We start from the raw sequence: 23,618 nt of genomic DNA on the forward strand, positions 1-23,618 counted from the left end.
ACATGAAAGTACGCATGTTGCAACTTTATTTCCAATTTTCTCCAAATTTAATCTGTGGAATTGCATAATTTTGAGTATGTGTACGGCTAGGATTGAGACACCTTGTCTTGAAATTATGTATTTTTTTTATTTAGTTACAGTATCACAAAAAAGCATTCGGGGGGATTCACATAACATTGTACTTGTGGAGTCGGTCAGATATGCAAAAACTGCAAACTGCAAAACAGATTACAGGACTCAAAGGCCATTCAGAAATATACATACAGGAGAAAAAGCAATAGGAAATGAAAATGATACTAAAGAGATGAAAATAGGACAGAATAAAACTGAAACAGAGGATGAAACCATTCAAGTAGAACTAGATTGCGCTTCTTCATTTAACTAAAGGAAGCTTCATAAGGTCAAGAGAAAAGTGGCTCTAAGGAAAAAATCCAGCTTTGAAGACCCGGCCGGGTACCTTCTTGGTACTACAAATACCAGTTGCCTGCAGTTGCCTCCTTAGTCATCCTGCTTGCAAAAAGTTCCACTGCGGAAATGCCCCAGAGTCACTTCTTCTTGGTGGCTCTCTTCCCCTCGCCTTTCTTCGGAACGCCTTTTCCTCTCAGTTTCCTCAGGCGACGCATCTCCTCTTTGAAATCCTCATGCTCATCCCTGAGGACCAAAATCAGAACCCAACACAATTTAGAACCGTGTGCCATTCTCCAATGGGCTAATGTGTTGACGCTGGTGTATCCAAATGACCTGAACAGTCCCCAAAACCTCAGGTTCTTGGTCATGGCGTAGTAGATGTTGTGTTGTGGGTACCAGTCATACACTTCCTTCTTCCTGGCCATGGGGGGATGCTGGAAAAGTTGAACCACCTTCATCGACTTGGAATCAGTCTGGCGTACGACATCCCCAAATATTTGAGCACTCAGTCGGGCCATGCGAACAGCGTAGTTGGAAACACCGGCCATGATTGCTGAGTTTCAAAAAATAAACAACAACAAAAAACAAAAAGAGCCGGTGGAAAAGTTATTTGTTATGTTGCATTCACAAGAATCATTTGGTACGGCTGTATGAGTAAATATTACACTGCTATTTATTCAAGTAGTACTAGATTTGAGCCGAATGATAACATTGGTGAAAAAGGTATACAAAAAACAGGAATATGAATCTTACCTTAATGTCACGAATTGTTTGAAAACTACAGGGCCGAATGGACTTGTAACCACCATTGAAGAAGTGTTAACATTACCAAAAATACTATTTTTCTATGCGACACGCATAACCTTCACCGGACTTGCAACAACTTCCGTTTGGTTGCGAGACGTGATTGGATAGTTGATTTCATTTCCGGTAACGCTTTCCATTTCATTTTGGATTTAAAGTTTCCTTAAATCAAGTTTTAATACACGTTTATACACCTTTTATTTATGCAGACGTTATTTCGGACCATTTGTGAGAAACATAATTTATCCTCAAAATCTTAAAGAACATTTTGTACAAATGTGTGCAAAAAGAGGTCCGTGTCCGATAGTCAAATTCGTTGAAGTCGAAGGTTCCGCTTCTCGAAAACCTTTCAACTACGTACATGAAATATGCACCCTAGATCGTACCTACGGGGGTGTGTATTTATTCAATTATTGCAAAAAGACTCATATTGGGTGCCTGTGTTTCGTTGTTCTGTGTGTGAAATTAATTCACCTTAAAAGAAAAACTGAAAAGCACTTCAAACCTTGAACACTAGACGGCGACAATTGACAATAAACAACGAACACAGCCATTAAGTACATCAACCTTTATTGATGTAAATGAACTATACACAATAACTTCATTATCAGGGTTCCACGGACACATTGGTACATTAAAAATACAATTCCCATACTTTTCCCAAGGCATTGACAAATTGGAGCGTTGTCATTCAGCCATCAACAGAAGCAATTTTACAGATGATATTTTTTTGGGGACAGAAGAAAGCACCTCTTGGGCAACCCCATGATAAGATAAAACAACAACAGCAGCTCGAATAAGTTTAAATGTTAAATTAAAACACAGGGCATGGAAAGGTGTAGACAGGCATCCCAACTCATGCTCTGGTTTACTTGGACTGAGGTAGCCAATCACAGATGGCGGGTAAAAACGTGTGTGTGACCTGCAAGGGCCCTGAAATAATAATAAAATACACATTGAAAAACAAAACATAAAGAATGGATGCCACTTTCACTTGAGTGAGCATCTCCTAACCAAATATAGTGAAGAGATGAAGTCATGCGAGTCCAAAATATGAAAGAAGGTTTACGCTTCAGGTCTGTTAGGCTGTTATTCGGAAAGCTAACGCTGCAGCTCGTAGGTTGAACACCCTTGGCACACGGCCTAACAGATGATGAACACGATTGGGACTTGACAAAAGAATTTGGTGGATCTTTGATCTATTTTGAGACGCTTCGGGGTCGGTCCGAGCCTCCTCGTACAGTCGGTCAACGTGCTCTCGCTGACAGATGGATGTCGATTGGTCGATCGGGCGCGCTCGGGAGCATCTGCCGTCATCAGACGTGCTTCGGTTGGAGGGGGCGTTCTGCTGACTCAACGGGCTGATCCCTCCACATTCTCCACTGCTCTCCCTTTCCCTCCCCTCTCCTCTCCTCGCCTCTCCTCCCCTCCCCCGCTTGCCATCGCCATCGCCACCGCCACTCGGCCACATCAGCTCGGCGCATTTGCATTCTTCAGCACCCTTTTTGTCCTAAACGGGCGTTAATGACGTTTTGGGAATTGTCGCCGAGGCAGATGCCCGTTGCAGATTGTGCCGCTCACGTGAGATAAACGCTGTGCTCGTTGCTGCAGAAGGACAGACAGAAGAGGAGGAAGGTCGGGAGAAAGCGGCGGATTCAAGAGGATTCGGAGGATTCGTCTCCTTTTCTGGTGGCGGTGGTCAATATTGTTTTTTGGGGGGGGTGTGAGGGGGCTTCACCAACGTCGAGGAGAAGAAAACAAAACAAAGGTGGATTCCAATCTCCACGCAGAGGTGATGTGAGCCGCCGCCGCGCGTGGAAGAATCCGCAGAGGAGCTGTCCGTCCGTCGGGGTGCTGATGCGGCTGTGAGGCCAGCATGGCCGCCGGGAAGTTGCTGCTCTACGCCGGCCTGGCTCTGTCTCTGTGCGCCCTGGGCATGCTAGCCGTGGCCATGTGCTCCGACCACTGGTACGAGACCGACGCCAGACGCTACAAGGAGCGCTGCCAGAGCTTCTCCAGCCGCCGCAAGGACCCGGGCTTCATTTACATCCCCAACAATAGCCTGCCGCTGCGGAGCGCCCCCTCCGCCGTCGTCGCCGCCGCCGGCCGCCGGCAGGCTCGACAGGCGCCCCCGGCCCGAACCCGGGCTCGGCGGCAGCAGCCGTTCGCCATGAGCGCCACCGACGAATGCAACAGGCGCTACAACTCTACCAACATGGGGCTGTGGAGGAAATGCCACCGGCTGGCCTTCGACCAGGGGATCCAAGAGCTCATTCGGAAAGGTAGGACCCGCTCACACTCGGTTCGTCTTGACGTTCGTCAAACGATAAGCCGGCTCCGGCGCCCCGTTGTTGACTATTTGGGTCTCTCTCTTGAGAAGAAGTGGCAGCCCTTTGAACGGGACGGGGGGCCGCGCCTTAACTCCGTGTGGATTTGACACTCTGCTGACCGGGAATCCAATTGCCGGTTATTCGCCGTAACTGAATGAAGTTGTTGTGCTAGTTTGAAAAAGAAGGGAAAAAAAACGCACACAAATAGGCGCCCAATCCATTTTGATCGGATGTTCCCGGTCAAAATTGAATTCAGCGTGTTTGCGGGTCTACTGTTTTATCTACAGTTGCCTCACGCAACTCTAGTCATATTTGAATTGTCGCTGGACCTTTGGACTGAAAATAATGGCGTCGGGGTGCCTGCCAGCTGATGTACAAGCGGCAAAATGGCAGCACTTTTGCTAACAGGTCAAATCTTGGCATAAAACAAATCCGCCATTTGGACTCAACGGGCCTCCGTCCAGCTTTAGATTGGACAGAATTTGGAGCCAAAACGTACACCGCTAAATCTGCTGCTTCCCGCCACGTTTGTCGTGAGTTCAAAGGAGTGCCGGCGGAGTGGAATTACGTATTCAGTCGCGAAATGCCGTCGGCGAAGACGCCGGAGAGAAACCCCCCCCCCTAGCCAAGGCAAAACAAATATGGCAATTTCCCTGCGGTCGCTAATGCTACAGAGGCGGCCTGTGTGTCGCGAAGAGGACAGGAAGCCGCGCTGTGGTTTTCCTGAGAGAGCTCGCTGGAAGAAATCCAAGCGTGAAAGGAGTCTGAATTGCGCCGGCGCAGCTGGGCCTTTGTGCCGGCCGCCATCTGCGTGCGAATGGCGTGGAAAAACAGGGCTTGGACTCCGAAAAGGCAGGTTGAGGACAAAAGTTTGCATGCAAACCACGGATGCAAACAAGCAAACAACCGTTTGATTTGACGTCGGCGGACATTTCCGTCTGCCTCTCTTTCGTCAAAGGCATCCTTCTCCCGTCAAGGGAACACGGCGGCGCCCATCGCATCCTTTACCTCCCCGTCCAATAGGAAGGGGAGTCGATGAAGGGGGGGTGGGGGTGATTGGTATACCGTGGCTACAGCTGCCAAGGCCTTTTTCATGGCCGCGTGGGACAACGAAGGAATTCTATCCACTAGGGAAAAAAGAGAGAATCAAAGAGATGGCGGTCCTTCTAGGCCAGTCTCCATGGCAACCCGCCGCGTCGAGGCGAGCGTCCTTCTTCGGAGACCATCCCGCTGACGGGAGGAGTGCCTTTTAAAGCCCAGAGCTTTGGAAGCTGCCAGTCAAAGGACGGGAAGGAGGCAGCAGAGCGCAATGGAGGGCTCTTATTACCATGGCGGCCTATCAAACGTGGCCGCCACTCATAAGTCACCTGATTGGGAAACAGCTCTGTCAAACAATAGCAATCCGCCGTCGTTGCCCTCAAAAACTGACGCGACTCATCTAGATGCCGTGGCGTGTGTTTGCGTGTGTGTGTGTGTTGTCGGGATTCCTCTTACCCCGAGTGGTGTCCATGTCCTGGCGTCAGGTGGCCTCCAGGGTCTTGTTACAAAGACCTCCGTGCCCTGGGCGGCTTCCTCCGTGCTGCTGCTGGGAGAGATGAGCAGACAGATGGGGATGCCATGTGTGACAAAACACCAGTGGTGGACCGTCAGGGCCTGCAAGGCCTTCTCTGCTGGCCTAAAAACATATCTGAATCACAGATTGATGTTAATTATTGATGCTTTTTTATGTGTCGAAGCTGTAGCTGAAGTAAAGGTTTTATAGCCAGAAAAGTTTTTGAGGGTTGGATCGATTCAGACATAGCACTGAAGGCGTCGGTTTGAAATTCACGGCCCGCCACTGCAAAACAGACACTCATACACGCCGTGTATTTTGCAAACAGGAGTCTGATGGAATCACGCATGGGCGAAGACTCCATGGCGAATCCTAGAACTGACTAGCGTTATGATTTGGCCTCGCTAGGACGCAAAAGGAAAATACAGCCGTGAAAACTAGAGCCTTGAAACGCCATCTTTGACTTTAGCTGCCTTTCCCATACATTTGGGTTGGGGTGGTCGGCCAATGGCGCCGAGGGGAATTTCAAGCAGGGGGTGCACAAAAGAGCAGCTGCAACTCTCTGACGTCACGCCGCCGAGTTCTGCCAGGTGGCTTCGTTCGGGCCGCAAACGCCGCTCCGTCAATCGCTCCTTTCAGTGGCGTCCGTCGGATGAACATCCATTTTAGTTTGTCTTAACGCTAATGATAGGTTTATTATTAATACACTTGAATCAAAACAGGGAGACATCGTTAACATACTCTGGCTACGACTTGCAAGGAAAATTACTCCCGACTCGCCCTCGTCCAGGATGATTCTAAAGAAACGGCATCTTCCTCTGTCAATTTAGTCGGCGCATAATCAAAACATTTGAGGTAATCTGATTCAAACAATTGCATAAGCTAACCGAATAACACCATTAAGGTCAAAAAACCACTGCCACAACAATCTCATATTAGATCGGAAACCAAAACAACTGCGTAAGAATTTGCACAAATAAGCATAATAATTTCTTTACAAGGTAAACAGAGCGACCGTATTTTTAAACAATAATGCGAGTATTTTCGGAGGTTGATTCGATTATCGCCATCTGCCGGAATCCAACATAAAGTATAGCACAAATTAATTTATAGCTTCATTACCTATTAAATGCTTAATGAACATATAGTAACATCCCAGAATAAACCCAACAGCTAATCTCTCTCTCACTCGGTTCCAGTGACTTTTCCAAGACCGATAAGTCCATATTCATGCGTGAAAACTAAGTGGCATTTTCAAGCTCGTTGACCTTAACTGCTCTTTAGCGCGGAGCTGTTTAGAGGTCAGCTAGGCCGCCGGATTTTTTTCTTTGGAGCTACACGGGGGGCGCTCTACGCAAATGTCAGGGTCTGGCAAAAGGCGCAAGGCCATACATCATCCTGCGTCTCTTTCCTTGCCCTCCCCGGAGCGATGGTACAGATGGAGGCGCGCTAACTGGGTTATCGCCGCTGTTAATTAAATGCACGCAGCCCTGGCGCTTTCAGGCCGGACCTCGAAAAAGCCGAGACGACCTGTCGACGGGGTGCTAACAATAGATACACGGTCGCGGCGGGCGGCAGATGCTCGACGTGAAATCGGAAGGGTTCAAATGATAGCGGCGTCCGACGAGACCGCCGGCAAATGACCTAAACATCACGGTCGACTTTAAATGTACACGGTCGATTGGTCGCCGGTCTTTTGGTCGCCCGCTGTCGCGGTCGGGGCGTCCAAAAGACCGGCGACCAATCGACCGCACATGACTTTAAATGTAGTCCGAGAGACAAGAAGTGGCTTCCTAGTTTTCGTCCACCGCTAAACAAATGTGAGATTAGCCCTACGACATAACGCCGCATTTGGCGTTTCCCCAAAAGGAGGCCCGACCTGCCGACATTCGCTCCAAATGCAACAACGGCGCCCGTCGGCTTGAGGGATCTTTGCTATTTGTGCGTTGATTCCCGTCAAGCGTCCGGGCCGTCAGTTTGCTCCTTGGGAGCTAATTATTTCTGTCAGCAACACGGCCTTCTGCAAAGTCGCCGGCGTCTGGGCTCCTCTAAATTTAATGAAACATGCTGTGTTTAATGAGTAATTTGCCTCTGCGAGCAGCCGCCGCCACCGATTCATGCTCATTCAATAAAAAGAATATTAAGGCGCGGGAATGAAAACAAAACACTTTTGCCTCCACTTTGACAGGAACTTGCTGACGCTAACACAGCTGTCAAAGAGTATTCACATGAAGGAGAAAAAAAACTGTCGATTTTATCCTGGGTGTGCGATTCCTATCAAGATTGACAGGTCCCGATTGGATCCCGAGACTCCACTTGGTTACAATTTTGCTATGTATATCATTTGAACTCAAACTCCACTTGGAGAACATGGTTGCCATTTTACTATATCATTTTAGATCAAACTCACACAAGTCCATTCCTATTTTCCCCCTTTTTCACCCTTTTTTCCACTTTCACACCGATTCCGGAGCGCCGTCGATGGCCAATCGGGAGGCGGCCCGGCCCGTATCATCCCACGGCCCTCGCCGAAGGGGTGGGGGGTCGGCGCGGAAGTGGGTCACGACGAAATGAGGCCATCCGGGGCTTGAACTGGAGCAGCCGCGGCCAGCTCCCATCTGCCGCCAACGCAGCTGGCTCACGTTTCCACTGGGGGGGGAGGCTACATTTTGACGTACATCGTACGGGTCCAATCGGTCCAATCGCTCCGTCGGTCCTGCCCGAACGGGCACTTTGTTGCTCATTCATACATCGTGACCGGATGATTCGCCTAAAGACGTTTCGCCGACGGACGTTTGACAGACGGACGGGTCGCCGAATGGACGTTCCGCCAAACGTTCATTCGGCCGAAAGGAGGTTTCACCGAAACTGGATTTGCACGCTCGCCCCGCCCCGGATCATGTGTGTACAAGTTTTTCAACCTCGGCCCGCGGGCCATATACGGCCCGTTAGGATTTTTAATCCGGCAATCGGGTCAAATCCATCCTAAAACAGCATTTAATGATGAAATACAAATACTGGAGCTCTTTGGACATTAGAACCGAGCCCAGGGAAGTGAATTCCTCGGTAAAATGTTGCGATGATGTCGCGATAAGGCAAAAAAAACGTTGCGGAACGTCCATTCGGCGACCTGTCCGTCTGTCAAACATCCGTCGGCGAAACGTCTTTAGGGTGAATCATCCGAGTACCTTCATACATTACATACAGAATGAAATGCGCAATTACTGCCCTTTTCTCCATTTCCAATTCATTGGGCCCCTGCCGTCAATGGCAGCCATCGAGTTGGCAGTGAACCTTGAAACGACCCCCGCCCCCTTTTGAGAAGAAGCGGTCTAATAGCGGCACACCACGGCGGATCTCCGTTCCCAAGCCACGCGCAGCCTAGCCTCTCCACTTACCCGAATGGAAATTGCGTCTGAGATGCTTGCGCCGAGCAATTTAGCTAAAACGACTGAGTTGGAAATCCATTCGGGGAGAGCGGGAGCAATATGCGCCCGCCGCCGCTTCTTGGAAAAAGGCCCGCAATCTGGTGGAACGTCATGAGAAAAGAAATCACCGTGTCTGAGCGTCCGCTAGCGTCTTCCGGGCGGAAATCTGCCCGCCCAAGATTTCGGCGGAACGTCCATTCGGCGACCTGTCCGTCCGTCAAACGTCCGTCGGCGAAACGTCTTTAGGTGAATGATCCGGTCACGAAATGTTGCTTTGTTTCCTTGTGTCTCCGCAGGGTCCATCGCACGATGCTCCTACATCAAGTACCACTACTCCTCGGGCACAATCCCCAAAAACCTCTCCTACAACATTACCAAGACAATACGGCAGGACGAATGGCACTCCCTGCGTAAGTCAACATCTTTTTACGTGGGAATTCTCCGTCCGGAAGTAGCAAAAGGCCAGGTCAACGCATTTCCTGGCCGTGACCAAACGCTTGGATGCAGATGCCATTCACAAATAACACCGTGCTCGGTCGTTTCTGTCTGTCCAAAAACACAAATTGAAGATAGTCTTCTTGCCATTTGCGCTGGCTCAAAAGACACGGGCTTTTCACAATTGCAGTTTTTGCCCCGTTGCGTTGACTTATGAGGCTTTTAGGAGCTCTGCAAGCAGAATAATTAGGACATAGGACGCCGTTGTTGGACCATAACAAGCCCGTGGGGGAGATTGAGCCAGTTAGCTTTGTACATATTGCTGTTTTTCCACTTGACTAACGCAGTCATCGGAACGAGGCGAATTAGCGTCACCCACTTTGAGCAACGCCAAACGTGCCGCTAATTATTTTCGTGTGCGGTCGATTGGTCGCCGGTCTTTTGGAGACCGGGCGACCAAAAGACCGCGACCAAAAAGACCGGGCGACCAAAAGACCAGGCGACCAAAAGACCATGCGACCAAAAGACCGGCGACCAAAAGACCATGTACCCTTATTTTAGTGCCGATGGAAGAAAAGCGCCACGCGGTGGCTTCCCCAACGCCGCCGTCCGCCAACGCAATACCCCCGCTTTGGCTGCTGCTCATCAGACCAATCCGACTCCCCTTTTCCCCAGACCTAGAAATATAGAGAGCGACGTCTCTCTAACGACGGCGGGGGTAATTGCTCGCCATTTGGCTTTGGCGCTTTCGCGTCAAACGGGAGGGCTTGGCTGGGATTGGGTCCCAACGTGCGATACACGCTGGATATTTGGAAATTCAGAAGCAATGGCTTGAACGCCCGAGAAAATAATCTGAGGCGAGATGGAATAAATGGCCAAATAGACGCAGTATTTGAGGTGGCACATTTTGAAATCGAACAGCGCTTTTGCTAATCCCCTCTATATTTATCCGTCGACATAATCCTCCATTTTTTTTGCACGAGGGCCTAGCGAAAATAGGGCTCGGCTTCCCCTCCTCTCCCCCGTTTCCATTGAAAGCCGACGGGAGAGCTGGGGGGGGAAGAAACTGCTGTCTAGCGTCACAGCCGCTGAGGATCAAGCCCCCAGCTTTAGTTGGATTTGTCAGCAAAAGCCACTCTGGCTCCCGTGCCGGCGGAGAAGTCAAGTAAGCGCCCAAGTCTCTTTTCTGCTCTTTGACGACGGCAGCAAATAAAAAAGCCAGGAAAGGACTTGCACGCGTGTGTCAAAAACAAAGCGCAGATCCAAAATGGCAGTCCGTGGCCGGCCAGCTTCCCAATTGCTAATATTATCCCCAAATCGCCGTCCTCGTGTCAGCTTTTCGAGTCGCCGTGTGGCGCATGCCGGATTTTAGGCAAAATATGGCAGCCTTGAAGTGACATTTGTGCATGATTCATATTCACTATCTGTCTGAGTCACGGCGCCGAGCCCAGCGAAAAAGAGATGCTTTTACGCGGAAAGTCTGCTCTTTTCCACTGACATTTGCTCGTGAAAAACATTCCGTCTGCAAGTCCCAACGCTTCTTAGCCGCTCGTCACTTTGCGTCAACGTAGGCGACGACTCCATACGTTGAACGTTGGCATTATGGCGCATTATGGTCGGCATGGGCTTTTTCCGCCGAAGCGTTAATCGGGTTAGTGACGGCGCCTCGGCGTTAGCTTCACGCGAGATGCTTTTTTTTATTTCTACTTGAAACGGGAAGAACAAAGAGCTCTTTGGGAAATATCCTTTAGTGGTTTGTAGCCTTAAAATTGAAAAATCAATATATATCTGTACACATTTTACAAAGCGGGTCTTGATCACGGTATTCCGATTGTTTGAAAATGCCGCGATTGGGTCCGATTTGCGATCGCGTGAAGCCGTAAAAAAAGTGGTCCAGGTCCAGGAGAAGCAAAGCAGCACCATTCTCACATTTGACTCCTTTTGAATCAATCAGAAATGGACGGCCGTCCTACTGCGTTCGATGTGTGTCAAAGTCCCAAATTAATTTTTGTCCATACCTGTCAACCTCTGCCGATAACTGCCCTTATAAATGATTATGATTCCCCTTACAAACCCCCCAAAAAACCTTACAAACACCGTACGACTCGTACGGTGTTTGTAAGGTTTTTGGGGGGTTTGTAAGGGGAATCATAATCATTTATAAGGGCAGTTATCGGCAGAGGTTGACAGGTATGCTTGTCAGACTCTTGAAAGTCCATTCTTTCTCATTTTTTCCATTTTTTTTGGCCAAGCACCTTTCTCCAACCAGGCTGGCAATTCCGTCACGTCTCCATCAGCGGGCTGAGTCACAATAGATAGCGTCTCGGCTTAAATGAGCGTAAAAAAAAGCCTCCCGGGAAGTCTGTGGAATCATCTTCAAATGGAAACCAGCCCACGGATGTCAATCGCTTATTCTTCTTCTTATTTTTTGGGGGAGACTAGGTCTTTTTTTGTCCCCAGCGCCTTCCCAAAAGCGACAGCTTCCTCACAAGCCGTGGCGGCGTGTCTTTGATCTGGAATCCTCCCGACGCGGATGAAGCGTTAGCTCGGAAGCGTCGACGGAGAAAGAGATGCTATCGCAAATACGTCAAAGTGCCTTCCGTGTTTAGCCGGCACGCTGTTGCGTCGTTTCAAGCAAACGGGAAGGCGATAAATCGTACTTGAAGAGTTGTCGGTGCAGGGCGGACAAAAGTTAACATTCATCACTTGACTTTGGAGAGAGCTCCGTCATTTGGCCGCCGCCGCCGCCGCCGTCTCTTTAATCCGACGCTCGCAATTTAAAGCGCTAATGACTTCCCTCCCTCCCTGCCTTCTATTAATATGGCGATAAGATGGCAGAAATATTCCCCCGGTCTTTCGGCGGACGGAAATGGAAGCGCTCCAGCTCCAAATGGAGCGCAATATTTTGGCCGTCTTCCATTCGGAGAACTTCCTTGGCTGGCGGAGGGCTGATCTATAAAAAAAAAAAAAAAGATCAGCTGATCGTCCTGTCCGCTGACTTCCATGGGTCGTCTCGGGACCAAATGATGGTGTGGAAAACCCACAGAAAATGAGCTTCTATGTAAGGGCTGCCTGAACTTGATCCTTTCGAGGGACTCCAACTGAAAACATTTGAAGATAACCAACTGTTCCATTTGTTCTTTGGCGTTCAAAGCTCTTGATCCATCACAAATGTTCCAAAACGCCATTTTTTCCTCTCCAAAGCCTTCCCGGAAGAGTCAAAGTGTTCCAAAGCAACTTTGGGCCTTCTCCAAGTGGGGAACATCTCCGCCGAGCTCAAGATGACAAGTGAGAGTTTGCGCACGTCGAGGTGGGGATTATTATGGAATTCTACAAAGCCGTGCTTCAATTTAGAGGGAACGTTTGGATTTCCAAAGTGGCTTTCTCCAAATATGTGGTCGTTGGACCGAGACGCGAATATTACGGAAGCGACGTATGACGTCACGCGGCAATTGGAAGAAATGCCATTTAGAAAGGCTATGGGTCAGTCATGAAATGGGAAAGCGGCCGCAAGTTGAACAATCTTTCCATACTGGCACTAAAACCACTTTGTTTTTTAACCTCACTTGTTTTTTATGGCATATCCATCTTTTTACGACGACTTGTTTACGAGTGCACTCTGCGGTGAAGCTTTAAATCTCTTCGAACTTCTATGTCATGACAATAAATATATAATATAATACAGTGGCGGTCGGTGCATTTTCTTGTAGCGCCTTCAATGTATCAATCCAACCCTCCAAAACTATTTTATGGCTATAAAACCTCTACTGCAGCTACAGCTGCGACACATAAAAATAATCAATAAATCAATGCACAAAAATTGGGTAAAATCCACTTCCTAGCAGCATTTCATGATTAAATACAAATACTAGAGCTTTTCAGACATTACAACCAGGCCAGGGGGCAAAAAGGCAATGCCTGCGAAAAATTATTGTGGTGTTGCCAACTCGAAATCTGATTGGTTAAGAGCAACAGTCTTGTTTAATGCAGCAGAGCCCGCAGAACTGATTGTGAAGGCTTTGATGCAGATTTCTAATCCTGGCAACAAATAATGGCTGAAATGTGATTGGTTAAATGCTTCAATATGAAAACACACATCTGGAAGCAGTGCAACCAGGGGGAAAAGCAATGAAAGGAAGCTAACAGACCATTTGGAATAATAAGTATTGATGGACAAAATATAATATATGATTCAGATATTTCTTAGGCCAGCAGAGAAGGCCTTGAAGGCCCTGACGGCCCGCCACTGATATAATATAATAAATTGCGCAATCGGGCGGAGATTTCGGACGTTTCCACGGATTTGGGAAACCGTAAGAGCGGAAGGTTGAGGGTTAAAAAAAGAGATGAATTTTCTTTTCTCTCTGATGGGGAATTTTTGCCCAAGTCCTTGAAAAGCCGCCGCCTAATGTGGCGTGATGAAATGAGTCATTTACTGCGCTCATTTGTCACGCAGAGGCGCCGCGCATTAGGATGTTTGCTGAAGAGTTGGAGCTAAAAATATCCGCAGACACCTATCGTACGTAACGCTTGGAAACGACTCCGCTGAAGGGCTTTTCTAGTGCACTTTGTCTCTCTTTTTTTTTGGAATAACACCAACCGGAGCCAAAAAACAGGCGGGGAATTTCCTCACCCTGCAGAACTACAGACCAGCACGTAGCCAAAAACACAGACTCTCGTCGTCCTTTTTCTCGGGGACGTCCATTTCCCTCATTAAAACGCCGACGCGGGTCTTAATGACTTCAAATAAGCTGCGGCGGGCGAGTGGGCGGGCGCCATTGTGAGCCCGAACAGGATTGCCATCCGTTTCGTAACAATATACGCCCGTGAATATCATTTACAGTGGTACCTCGACATACGATCGTAATCCGTTCCGAGACTGAGATCGTATGACGAGATTCTCGTAACTCGAGCGGCCGTTTCCCATTGAAATGAATGGGAAACAAATTAATTTGTTCCAACCCTCTGAAAAAACACCAAAAACAGGATATTGGATTGGAAAAAATGTTTGATTTCTTCTAATTCGCCATATATTGACAAAGTAATAAATAACGAGTGGTTTAATAGTAATAAAATGTGTTTAATAGAAGTACAATTAGACGCATTTGGCCGGGGATATAGACAGCGACATACACACGGAGGCGGGGGGGACTTTATCCACGGCACTCGTAAACCAACAAACAAATTTAAATGAACTTGGATTAATATATACACACTCAATGTTTAATGTAACTTGACACAAAACTGAATTCTAATTGTGTTTGAATCTTTTTGACCTTAGTTCTACGGGTTGACCCCACCCGGGCGTTCCGCCGGAGTCTTCAAAACGAACACATCAAGAGTTGTTTGGAACTTGCCGTGTCCGACTACCGAGTGTATATTCCAGATCTTTTCTTTGCAAAACTCTGCCGATCCATTGTTGTTTACCTGCTATGTAAATGTAGATCAACGTGGGGGGAAAAAACGGGTCCGCCCAGTGCTCGTCGATATATTTTATACACGAAAGAGATGCAAAAAAGACAGTGCCATGGCCACCTGGCTTGTTTGCATCACAAAATTTTGATCGCATCTCGGGCGAATTATCCGATCGAAATTTCCGTCGTAAGACGAGAATATTGTATGACGAGCGGTCATATGACGACGTATGACTGTATTGCGGTTTAAACTAAATGCACAGGTTCCAGACAGGGATGGAAGACCCGCTTTATCGCAAACGTCGGCGGCTGAAAAAGAACGGGCCAACGAAAGCGCTTACGCAAAGTAGACGGTATCGTATTTTCTAATCGAGTGGGCGCCTTTTTCCGGAGAAATGTAGCGTTTAAGTGGCTTTTGTGAGCACCACGTAAGACTCTTCCCCAAGTCGATGCCTGATAGAAAACGGACGCGCGGCTGTTTAAATGGCGCGTCGATGCGTAACCGCGGCAAATCCATCGACAGATTTTGGTCTCTTCACGCTCGCCGCGGGGCGCCGTCGTTTAGCGCGCCACGTTACTTTTACACTTCTTCTGGAGAGGGCGCTTACGCAATTATTGTCGGGTTCTTCTTCGATTGCCGAACGTTCAACGAAACGGAGCTGCTGCCGTCTCTAGACGTTCAGAAACATGCATGAATGTTGGCGTCCTCACGTGACTTTGGCCGTCTTGGAAAACCTCGCCAGGGAGGCGGGACCGTCAAAGTCCATTGGCTTTTGGCTGAACCGGCGCCACGCCAATGTCGGCCGGTCTCGCAAAGCCGATTGACGTCTAGATTTTCCAAACTCTGAGCCGCTAATCCTGGAGACGGCGTCTTGGGAGAGCGCCAAAGCATCCTTTTCTCCTCCCGATTTGTCGGATGGTGGGAATGAAAATAGCGCCGAGAGATGACGTTTTTTTCCCCGTCCGTCTTCAGATTTGCGGCGAATGACGGCGGGCTTCATGGGCATGGCGGTGGCTATCATCCTGTTCGGCTGGATCGTCGGCGTGCTGGGCTGCTGCTGGGACCGAGGACTCATGCAGTACGTGGCCGGTCTGCTCTTCCTGATGGGAGGTGAGATGCAAAAACGGAGGCCAAAGTCCGTCCAATAAGCCGCTTCGGCGCCGTCCCATGAATTCGGCACGTGCTGACAGTCCAATCGCTTGTAGCTAGGGGTAAATTACAGCGTGTGCGGTCTTTTGGTCGCCGTCTATGCATGAATAAAAGCCAACAATGGCCATGAGCACTTTCACTGAGCCGACGTGTGAGTGTAGAAGAGTTTGTATGTACATGCGTTGTCCCTTTAAGAAGCCACGTACGTCAGGGTCTTAACAAGTTCTCCAACAAAAAACAATAAAAGTCCGGGAAATTTGGAGCTTTTCTTTAGCCTAATAATGACTAGGGCATTAAGTATGACCAAATAGTCATTTGCACTTTGTATTTAGGGAATTTGAGCAACGATTTAAATGGTAATTATCAATAATCTTCCGGGCGACCAAAAGACCGTGTACCCGATTCGGCACGTGCTAACAGGCCAATCGCTTGTAGCTAGGGGTAAATTAGAGTGCCCAATTAAGCCAGCATGCTACTCCACACAACCAGGGATTGCACCCGGTCCATTTGTAAGCTTGGTTTTCAGTCCAATACCATTCCAATTGTTGTTGTTGTTGTCGTCGTAGGCACCTTCTGCATCATCTCCCTGTGCACGTGCGTGGCCGGCATCAACTTTGAGCTCTCGCGCTACCCTCGCTACCTGTACGGCCTCCCCGACGACATCGGCCACGGCTACGGCTGGTCCATGTTCTGCGCCTGGGGGGGCCTGGGCTTGACCCTCATCGCCGGTTTCTTCTGCACGCTGGCGCCGTCCGTGCAGCCCGTCCCCAGGTCCGCCTGCCCCAAGTCGCGGCAAGAGAACGGCACCGTGTGCTAGGGCGGCCAAACCAAGAAAAGAAAAAAGAAAAAAAAAGCCATCCTATCGCCGTTTCGTTGCTTTTTTGGGGGACTTTTGTGTTTGGAATTTGAAAAAAAAATGGATGTTTTAAGATCTACTATATTGAAGAAAAAAATAGGAGGGTGAGCCGGAAAAAGGATTCCATGGTACTGCATTTAAAAAAAAAAAAGGACACGACATTGGCTAAAGAAGGAATACTTGACTATGAAATCCAACATTTCTGACGGATTCTTCACTCTCTCGAGAACTCTAAGGACCGGCCCGCAAAAAAAAAAAAAACACCCTGGACGCACGACGCCGGACAGAATATTCCAGAGACGTCCCCGGAAGCGGCGCCATCCCCTTTAGACGCAACTAGGACCAAACCGTAGCCGCCGCCGCCGCCGTTTTCTACGCCGTTTTCCTTTCGAAGCAAGCCATTCGCATTGTGAACAAACCGAGCAAACGTGCGTGACCACTTTTTGTTCCCGTGTTAGTCATTAGACGTCAATGTATCGTACGTACGACGCGTGTTTCCGTGGCGCGGAGAAGAAGAAAAAAATTCAAGGCCAAACGGAGCCCCGCATTTTGCCGCTGGAGAGATGCAGTATCCTGTTCCACCCCGTCGGGAAAATGGCGTCCGGCGACACGGCCCGAGTCTCGAAAGCTAAGCTAAGATAGCCAAGCTAAAACTAGAAAAGCACAAAGTCAGAAAGGAAAAGCCTCGGCTGGGATTTTCAGTCGGGTCCAACGAGCTTGGTCCGTAACGCCGATGTCGTAGCGGAGGCGATTCCGTCCGGTCGTTATTCTATGTGAGATTTCATGATCAAAGTTGCCATGACGGCCCTCCTCGTCAATTAAAATTCACCCACATCGATTAAGACCTTAACTTCGACTGTTACTCATCAAACAGCGTCATCTTTGGCCATCAAGGAGCGGAAAAATAGCGGCACGGCTACAATTTACGGCCCACGCCGATTTATAGCGGACAAACGGACAAGGTTATTTTGGACAGCGCCATCTATTTATTCATAAGAAAAATCCTGGCCTGAAAAATTCTTGTTTTCGCTTTTGGAGAAATTGGATCACAGTAGTTTCAAGTGCTCTGATGTCAGATTTCTGATAGGTATATAGTTTTTTTTTTTTCTACTCGTGTCCTCCTCGTCAATTGACCACGAAACGACTTTAACCCTAGCGGACACCAAGGGCTCTGCGGCTTCAAATTTCCACCGATAACGAGCTAGGAGGCGAGAAGGTACAGAAAGACGGTTTGAACCAAATGAAAGTAAAATGAGCAGCAGGAAACGAGAGCACAAAGTCCAGGCCATCATGGCGCCCGAATATCCACGGCGCAAACATCCATTTGCCATCGAAATGTCGGATATGGCCACACACAGACCTTACCAAAGATCAAATTATCACAAATTTGGGTGGAACTTTCACAACCATTGACATCATCCCTTATTAAATAAATCCAACACAGTCATATCAACAACAACAATAACAACAAAAAAGCACATACGCAGCGGACAGTCCTCAAAAAGCACCTGCGGCCGCTTGACGTGGTTATTTTTGAAATGACAGCGATACTGCAACTCCCATTCTGGACAAAGTCAAACGTGATCTATCGACCTTTACCACGAGTAAAGTATCTGTTGAGTGAAAAAAAAAAAAAGAGGAAATGTTCAACTGTGGAATGTAACATCGCAACAGAATAAATCTCTTGGTGTGTTTACTAACGCAGTGAGTGGTCTGTCGTCCATGAAGGACAAAATTCAAACGACAAAAATGATCAACCAAAGTCTGAAACCGTCTTCTTGAAAAGTTTAAAGTATAATGTTTTTCGGTCGATATTCCTACCATGAAAACCGGCGTGCATCTTAAAACGACGGCTAGCATAAACTCGCAAGTACACAAAGCAAAACAATATTTGCTCAGAAACACTTATCTTCAATACATCATCAAAAACATGATTTGAGACTTCCAGGCCATGGGAATTCTGGGTAAAGCAAATAAAAGCGCACCCACACAGCACATTGTTGCTATTTTTACAACAAGCAAGGCACAAAAGACGGCCGCTCGCTCATCAAATGTCATGTTTTGTTGGGGCTTTGCTTGCTTGGGTGTGTTTACATGTGTGTGTGTGTGTGTGTGTGTGTGTGTGTGTGTGTGTGTGTGTGTGTGTGTGTGTGTCCATGCCATTGTATGAGTTCCACGTTTTAGGCCGGATGAGGTTGCACGGACAGAAGTGCCGCTTTCCCCGTTACCATGACTCCATGAATAATAAATAGCCATTGGCGAGACGATTGGCGCTCGATTGGGCGAGGACTCTTTGGAAATGCCATCATTTTGGATGGGAGAGGTCGCTCGTTTTGGAGGCTTGTGCAGATGTGCCAAAGGGATTCAGAATCTACACCCACTTTTTAAAAAAAATGTCAATTACAGTGCCTGGGAGACCCACATCTTGATTTATTTGAATCATTATTCTTACCTGCAGATGACAGACGGGTGACAGTTGTGGATGCTCACATCGATTGGGCATAGAACTATGATTGCAAGAGGGTGTGGCCACTCAATGCAATTAGCAGCAAGCTCTGCTGTCTACAAGAGAAAACACAGAATCAGAAATTGCATTCCAACCTCGACCACATTGTATCTTAGAATTTCTTTCGCTTGAAATTGGTCTAAAGAATGCAACTTGCAAAGAAGTTAATACTAACCGTGACGACGAGCAACAAAGCCGGGTATTTTTGTCTTTAAAACAAGGCTAGAGGAATTTCTTGCTCTTCAAACAAGCAGGTCTGCGTTTTCGGTGACTGTACAGCGCCCTCGAGTGGACGTTCATGAGCATTACAACCAAAAAGGTGCTGGGGTCGGTTGCCATGTGATGGATCCTGGGTTTCTTAAGTATCTATTATTAAGATTGAAAAATGTTTTATTTTCTCGCTGAAATAGAGAAAAAGATTCGGGCCATTTCATTAATGGAGCCGACGGAAAAATAGGCGGCTGTCGTGACCAAAAACATCCACCGGAGGGCGCTTATGTTTTGTTCCGGGGGCGAGCCCGAGGCCCGGCGAAAATTGCCGAAGAAGGCCGAGCGAGAAGCGGCGGCGTCCGGAACATCCGGCTGCTTAAAACATAAACAGCAATGGCGGAAGCAGCTGCGTCGTCCACAGCGGCCCCAGCGGTAGCGGGAGGTTGGACCAAACACGTAACTTGCAGGTACGATGGAAGCGATGTTGTCGAAATGGCGACGAGAGAGCACTTTTGGTAGCCGGGCGACGACTGTCGAGCGGTTGTCAACGACCGGCGGCGGTGGCGGCGACGACGACGCCGTTGTTGTTGTCGTCGTCGCGGCCGTTGTCGCCGTTGTTGCCGTTGTTACTAGGCTTTCGCCCAGCCTGACAACCGTGTTTTTGTTTGATGTCGGCCGTGCGCGCGACGAGTGGCGACGTCGTACGACGTCGTTTTTCAAAGACGCGGACGGCGATCGCCACAAAGGCGGCGGGGGCCGGCGTCACGGTTAACGGGCCAACATGGGGGGGGGCAGACCAAACAACCAGCCAGCCAGCCAGCACTTGACCTTGTTTTGCCACCGCGTGTGACTTGTGTCTAGTCAGCAACATTTGGTTCCAATCAAGAGCTAGCTTGTCATTTGGACCTTCTCGTCCCATCACGTGACAATGGTCCTCCATCTTTGCAGGTATTTCTTGCACGGACTCTGCAAAGAAGGCGACAACTGCCGTTATTCTCACGATCTGACCAGCAGCCAACCGGCCGGAGCCATGCTTTGCAAGTTCTACCAGAAGGGAAGCTGCGTGTTTGGGGAGCGCTGCAGGTGAGTGACGGAACACACTCTTCCAAAGGGTTCGTAGGGAGACCGTGACCGTGGCCGGCCGTCGTTGACAACCCGACGGCTGGAAAAGAGGCCTTGAAATGCCGTGCCTCACTTTCCTTTTGAGTGAGAGGCCGACACCCCCTCCATCCCCCCCGCCGGAGCGCGCCCAGACGCCGTCTGCTCGCTGTCTGGCTCCATAGTTACCCGTGCGGCGCGAGGCAACCCCCGTTGACGGTGACCCGACGACACTTTGGGCTTGCGCCGCCGCATTCCTTCGTCCTGGAGATGGAGGAATGCGAGCGTGCTAAAGAAAAGGCGTGGGGGGGTGTTTCTTCTAGCTCAATTCCCTGGCGTTTGCCTATTGTGATGGACCCGACCCCCCCAAGCGGCCCCCCTCCTTCTCCTCTTTCGGGCTTAACAAAGCACACTTGATTCCGCGTAGCGATTGCGTAACGCTCTTGGCTTCCCTCCTCGTTGCGCTGTTGCCGGGTTCTCCGGTTTGACTCATCTGCGGCGCCCTCCTGCTCTCCATTTTTGCGTCGCACCTCCTACCGGTCGACGGCTATGACTGGTGTTCTGAGTTTTGGCGCCACCCACGTTCATTCCATCACCCAAAATGCATCCTCTAGGTTCGAACATCTGAGCCAGTCGCAAGAGGAGCCACCGCCGCCGCCGTCGTCGTCGCCCACCGAGCCGTCGCCTTCCCCGTCCGGAGCCGGCCTCCCCGATCCGGATCTGGGCGGAGACTGGGTCAACGCGGCGGAATTCGTGCCGGGGCAGCCGTACTGCAGGCGCGGTGAGCCCTCGGCGTAGAGCGAACGAGGGGCGGGGACACCGTGCCCGGTGCGCTAAATGCGCGCCACGCCGCTTTTCAGCCGACTCCGCCCCCCTCATCGAGGAGTTTGGGCGGCGGGCAGCGCGGGACGACAAGGAGCTGCGCAAGCAGCTGTGCCCGTACGCTGCCGTGGGCGAGTGCCGCTACGGCCTCAACTGCGTCTACCTCCACGGCGACGTCTGCGACATGTGCGGCCTGCAGGTGCTCCACCCCGCCGACGACGACCAGCGCTCCAAGCACACCAAGGTAGTCGCCGGCCGGCCGATCGATCGATCGGTCGCGCCCCCCCCCCCGAAAGCCGCCGGGCACACCCGGACGGACCCTTTGGGCTCCTCTCTCGGCAGGCGTGCATCGAGGCGCACGAAAAAGACATGGAGCTCTCCTTCGCCGTCCAACGCAGCAAGGACATGATGTGCGGCGTGTGCATGGAGGTGGTGTTCGAGAAGAGCAACCCCGGCGAGCGCCGCTTCGGCATCCTCTCCAACTGCGCCCACTGCTACTGTCTCAAGTGCATCCGTAGGTGGCGCAGCGCCCGGCAGTTTGAGAGCAGAATCGTCAAGTGAGTGGACGCCGCCGGCGCCGCCGACGGCCGGCAAGCGGCCTTTCTCGGACCACGACCAAAACCCAGCCGCCGGGGCTTGCTCTCGGCAGGTCTTGCCCGGAATGCCGGATCACGTCCAACTTTGTCATCCCCAGCGAGTTCTGGGTGGAAGAGAAGGAGGAAAAGCAGAAGCTCATCCAGACGTACAAGGACGGCATGGGGTAGGTGGGCGGCCCTCTTTGGGGGCCGTTTTCAACGTGTGCGCTCGATTGGTCGCCGGTCTTTTGGTCGCGGTCGGGGCGACCAAAAGACCGACGCCCAAAAGAGCGGCGCCAAAACAAGGTAAAACAACAGTGTCTACGCATCAATAAAAGCCAACAATGGCCATGAGCACTTTCACTGAGCCGACGTGTGAGTGTAGAAGAGTTTGTATGTACATGCGCTGTCCCTTTAAGAAGCCACGTCAGTCAGGGTCTTAACAAGTTCTCCAACAAAAAACAATCAAAGTCCGGGAAATTTGGAGCTTTTCTTTAGCCTAATAATGACTAGGGCATTAAGTATGACTAAATAGTCCTTCGCACTTTGTATTTGGGGAATTTTAGCAATGATTTCAATGGTAATTATCACTTACCTTCCGGGCGACCAAAAGACCGGCGACCAATCGACCGTGTACCGTTTTCATGGTCCAAAAAGCCCCTCCCTCTCTTTATGGTGCTCCCCAGGGGCAAGCCGTGCCGCTACTTTGACGAGGGTCGCGGCACGTGTCCTTTCGGCTCCAACTGCTTCTACAAGCACGCCTTCCCCGACGGGCGGCTGGAGGAGGCCCAACCCCCGCGACGGCAGAGCGGCTCCAACGGCAGAAACCGGGTACGACGATCCGAGGGAGGGCAAATTGTCCGTCCGATGCGGAAAAGCCGCCTATTTTTGGGCCAAGCTGACGAATGTTTCCCCCCCATCCATTCCTCCCACCCTGGGCAGAACACACGACACACGCGCCTCTGGGACATCCTGGACGAGCGGGAAAGCGGCGACTCCTTCGACAACGACGACGAAGAGGTGGTGACCTTCGAGCTGAGCGAGATGCTCCTCATGCTGCTGGCCGCCGGCACCGACGAAGAGGCCACCGACTCCGAGGACGACTGGGACTTGTTTCACGAGGAATTGGATGATTTTTACGAAATTTACCTATAGCCGCCGAAGCCCACGAAGCCCGCCCTCCCCCCCACGTGCGTACTCTGGCGATCGGCCAAGCCTAGGACGGAGCCACGAGAGAGTAGTTGCGCCCTCCTCCGTATTGCGGCAGTGCCTTTGAGCAGGCCGTCAATAAATGGTTCACTTAGAAGAGAAAAAAAAAAAAGGGAAGAAGAAAATAATCAACAGGCGTTCCTTTTCTAGCTCCCTCCCCGTGACTTATCGTCCGTCCTCGTGCGAGCACAAAAGAAAACAAAAAAAAATGTTTTGCCCGCCACTCGCTGGCACATCCTAAGTTGTTTCCACAGCGCAGCATCCGGAATCTTAGCGTTCTCCACGTCGACGACGGTCCCACCGCCAATCGTTCATTTGTTCCATCGCCGATCCAGAGGCGCGTCCACAATCGTGGGTTTGTACCCCCCAAATCCCCCCCCTCCCCATCTGCCCACCGTTTGCACCTTAAAAATCACCGAGCAGCTCACAACAAGCGAGACAGACTTCGATTGCGCCCCCCCCCCCTCTCCCGTCATTTCATCAAGTGCAATACTCGACTATCTACTGACTTTAAACTCGAAGAGGGAGAAGGTCCTTCCTGGAATTTGGCCCAAGAGTACAGCGGGAAGGAAGGGCGGCAGGAGCCACTCGCGGCCTTCATTGGCCATTTTTTTTCCATCATCCGCGTGGCAAGGCGAAATGTTTCTCCGCTCGCAACCCGTTCGCCGCCGCCGCCGCCGCCACCTCTGTCGGAATGCATTTGTTTATACGGAGATGTGTGTGTTTTCTATGTTCCACGGCCATCCATCTTAACTTGAAATTAAAAGTTTATTACCAACCTGTGCCCATGTGCCCAGCTCACCTGTCTTTGTTGAGCGAGT

General features: G+C 50.1%; 3 protein-coding genes and 1 long non-coding RNA gene across 9 annotated transcripts in view; 3 read left to right on the forward strand and 1 right to left on the reverse strand.

The window, feature by feature from the left end:
• Positions 1-23,618, forward strand: part of LOC144068766 (uncharacterized) — a 227,688-nt gene that overhangs the window by 91,037 nt on the left and 113,033 nt on the right. The gene's annotated exons all lie outside the window — the stretch shown is intronic.
• On the reverse strand, positions 92-19,191 carry mrps33 (mitochondrial ribosomal protein S33). 4 transcript variants are annotated; one of them, XM_077594087.1, is made up of 5 exons: positions 19,059-19,191; positions 18,830-18,939; positions 5,037-5,124; positions 742-961; positions 92-651 (listed from the first exon to the last, which is right to left on the reverse strand). In XM_077594087.1, the coding sequence occupies exons 3-5, from the start codon at positions 5,050-5,052 to the stop codon at positions 546-548; spliced, it is 342 nt and encodes a 113-aa protein (XP_077450213.1). In that variant the 5' UTR covers positions 5,053-5,124; positions 18,830-18,939; positions 19,059-19,191; the 3' UTR covers positions 92-545. The 4 variants fall into 4 exon arrangements, with proteins under 4 accessions (XP_077450213.1, XP_077450211.1, XP_077450210.1 ...); XM_077594085.1 differs by having other exon boundaries at positions 5,037-5,127; XM_077594084.1 differs by having other exon boundaries at positions 5,037-5,229.
• On the forward strand, positions 2,555-18,077 carry tmem178bb (transmembrane protein 178Bb). Its single transcript, XM_077594076.1, has 4 exons — positions 2,555-3,494; positions 8,819-8,932; positions 15,345-15,482; positions 16,088-18,077. The coding sequence occupies exons 1-4, from the start codon at positions 3,089-3,091 to the stop codon at positions 16,336-16,338; spliced, it is 909 nt and encodes a 302-aa protein (XP_077450202.1). The 5' UTR covers positions 2,555-3,088; the 3' UTR covers positions 16,339-18,077.
• On the forward strand, positions 18,916-23,581 carry mkrn1 (makorin, ring finger protein, 1). Its single transcript, XM_077594073.1, has 9 exons — positions 18,916-19,202; positions 19,294-19,560; positions 20,042-20,176; positions 20,806-20,972; positions 21,052-21,257; positions 21,356-21,570; positions 21,663-21,773; positions 22,275-22,419; positions 22,531-23,581. Exons 2-9 carry the CDS (start codon positions 19,487-19,489, stop codon positions 22,741-22,743), a joined length of 1,266 nt encoding a protein of 421 aa, XP_077450199.1. The 5' UTR covers positions 18,916-19,202; positions 19,294-19,486; the 3' UTR covers positions 22,744-23,581.

This window comes from Stigmatopora argus, chromosome 23, assembly GCF_051989625.1.
Source record: "Stigmatopora argus isolate UIUO_Sarg chromosome 23, RoL_Sarg_1.0, whole genome shotgun sequence".
NCBI classification, from domain to species: Eukaryota; Metazoa; Chordata; class Actinopteri; order Syngnathiformes; family Syngnathidae; genus Stigmatopora; species Stigmatopora argus.

What these genes read in the sequence shown, in the direction of transcription:
- tmem178bb (XM_077594076.1), top strand. Translation starts at nt 3,089, where the DNA reads ATGGCCGCCGGGAAGTTGCTGCTCTACGCCGGCCTGGCTCTGTCTCTG. An exon ending in GGACGAATGGCACTCCCTGC is followed by an intron (nt 8,933 to 15,344) that starts GTAAGTCAACAT and finishes GTCCGTCTTCAG; the next exon opens with ATTTGCGGCGAATGACGGCG. An exon ending in TCTGCTCTTCCTGATGGGAG is followed by an intron (nt 15,483 to 16,087) that starts GTGAGATGCAAA and finishes TTGTCGTCGTAG; the next exon opens with GCACCTTCTGCATCATCTCC.
- mrps33 (XM_077594087.1), bottom strand. An exon ending in AGGTTTTGGGGACTGTTCAG is followed by an intron (nt 652 to 741) that starts GTCATTTGGATA and finishes TTTGGTCCTCAG; the next exon opens with GGATGAGCATGAGGATTTCA.
- mkrn1 (XM_077594073.1), top strand. Translation starts at nt 19,487, where the DNA reads ATGGCGGAAGCAGCTGCGTCGTCCACAGCGGCCCCAGCGGTAGCGGGA. An exon ending in GTGTTTGGGGAGCGCTGCAG is followed by an intron (nt 20,177 to 20,805) that starts GTGAGTGACGGA and finishes TGCATCCTCTAG; the next exon opens with GTTCGAACATCTGAGCCAGT. An exon ending in TTTGAGAGCAGAATCGTCAA is followed by an intron (nt 21,571 to 21,662) that starts GTGAGTGGACGC and finishes TGCTCTCGGCAG; the next exon opens with GTCTTGCCCGGAATGCCGGA.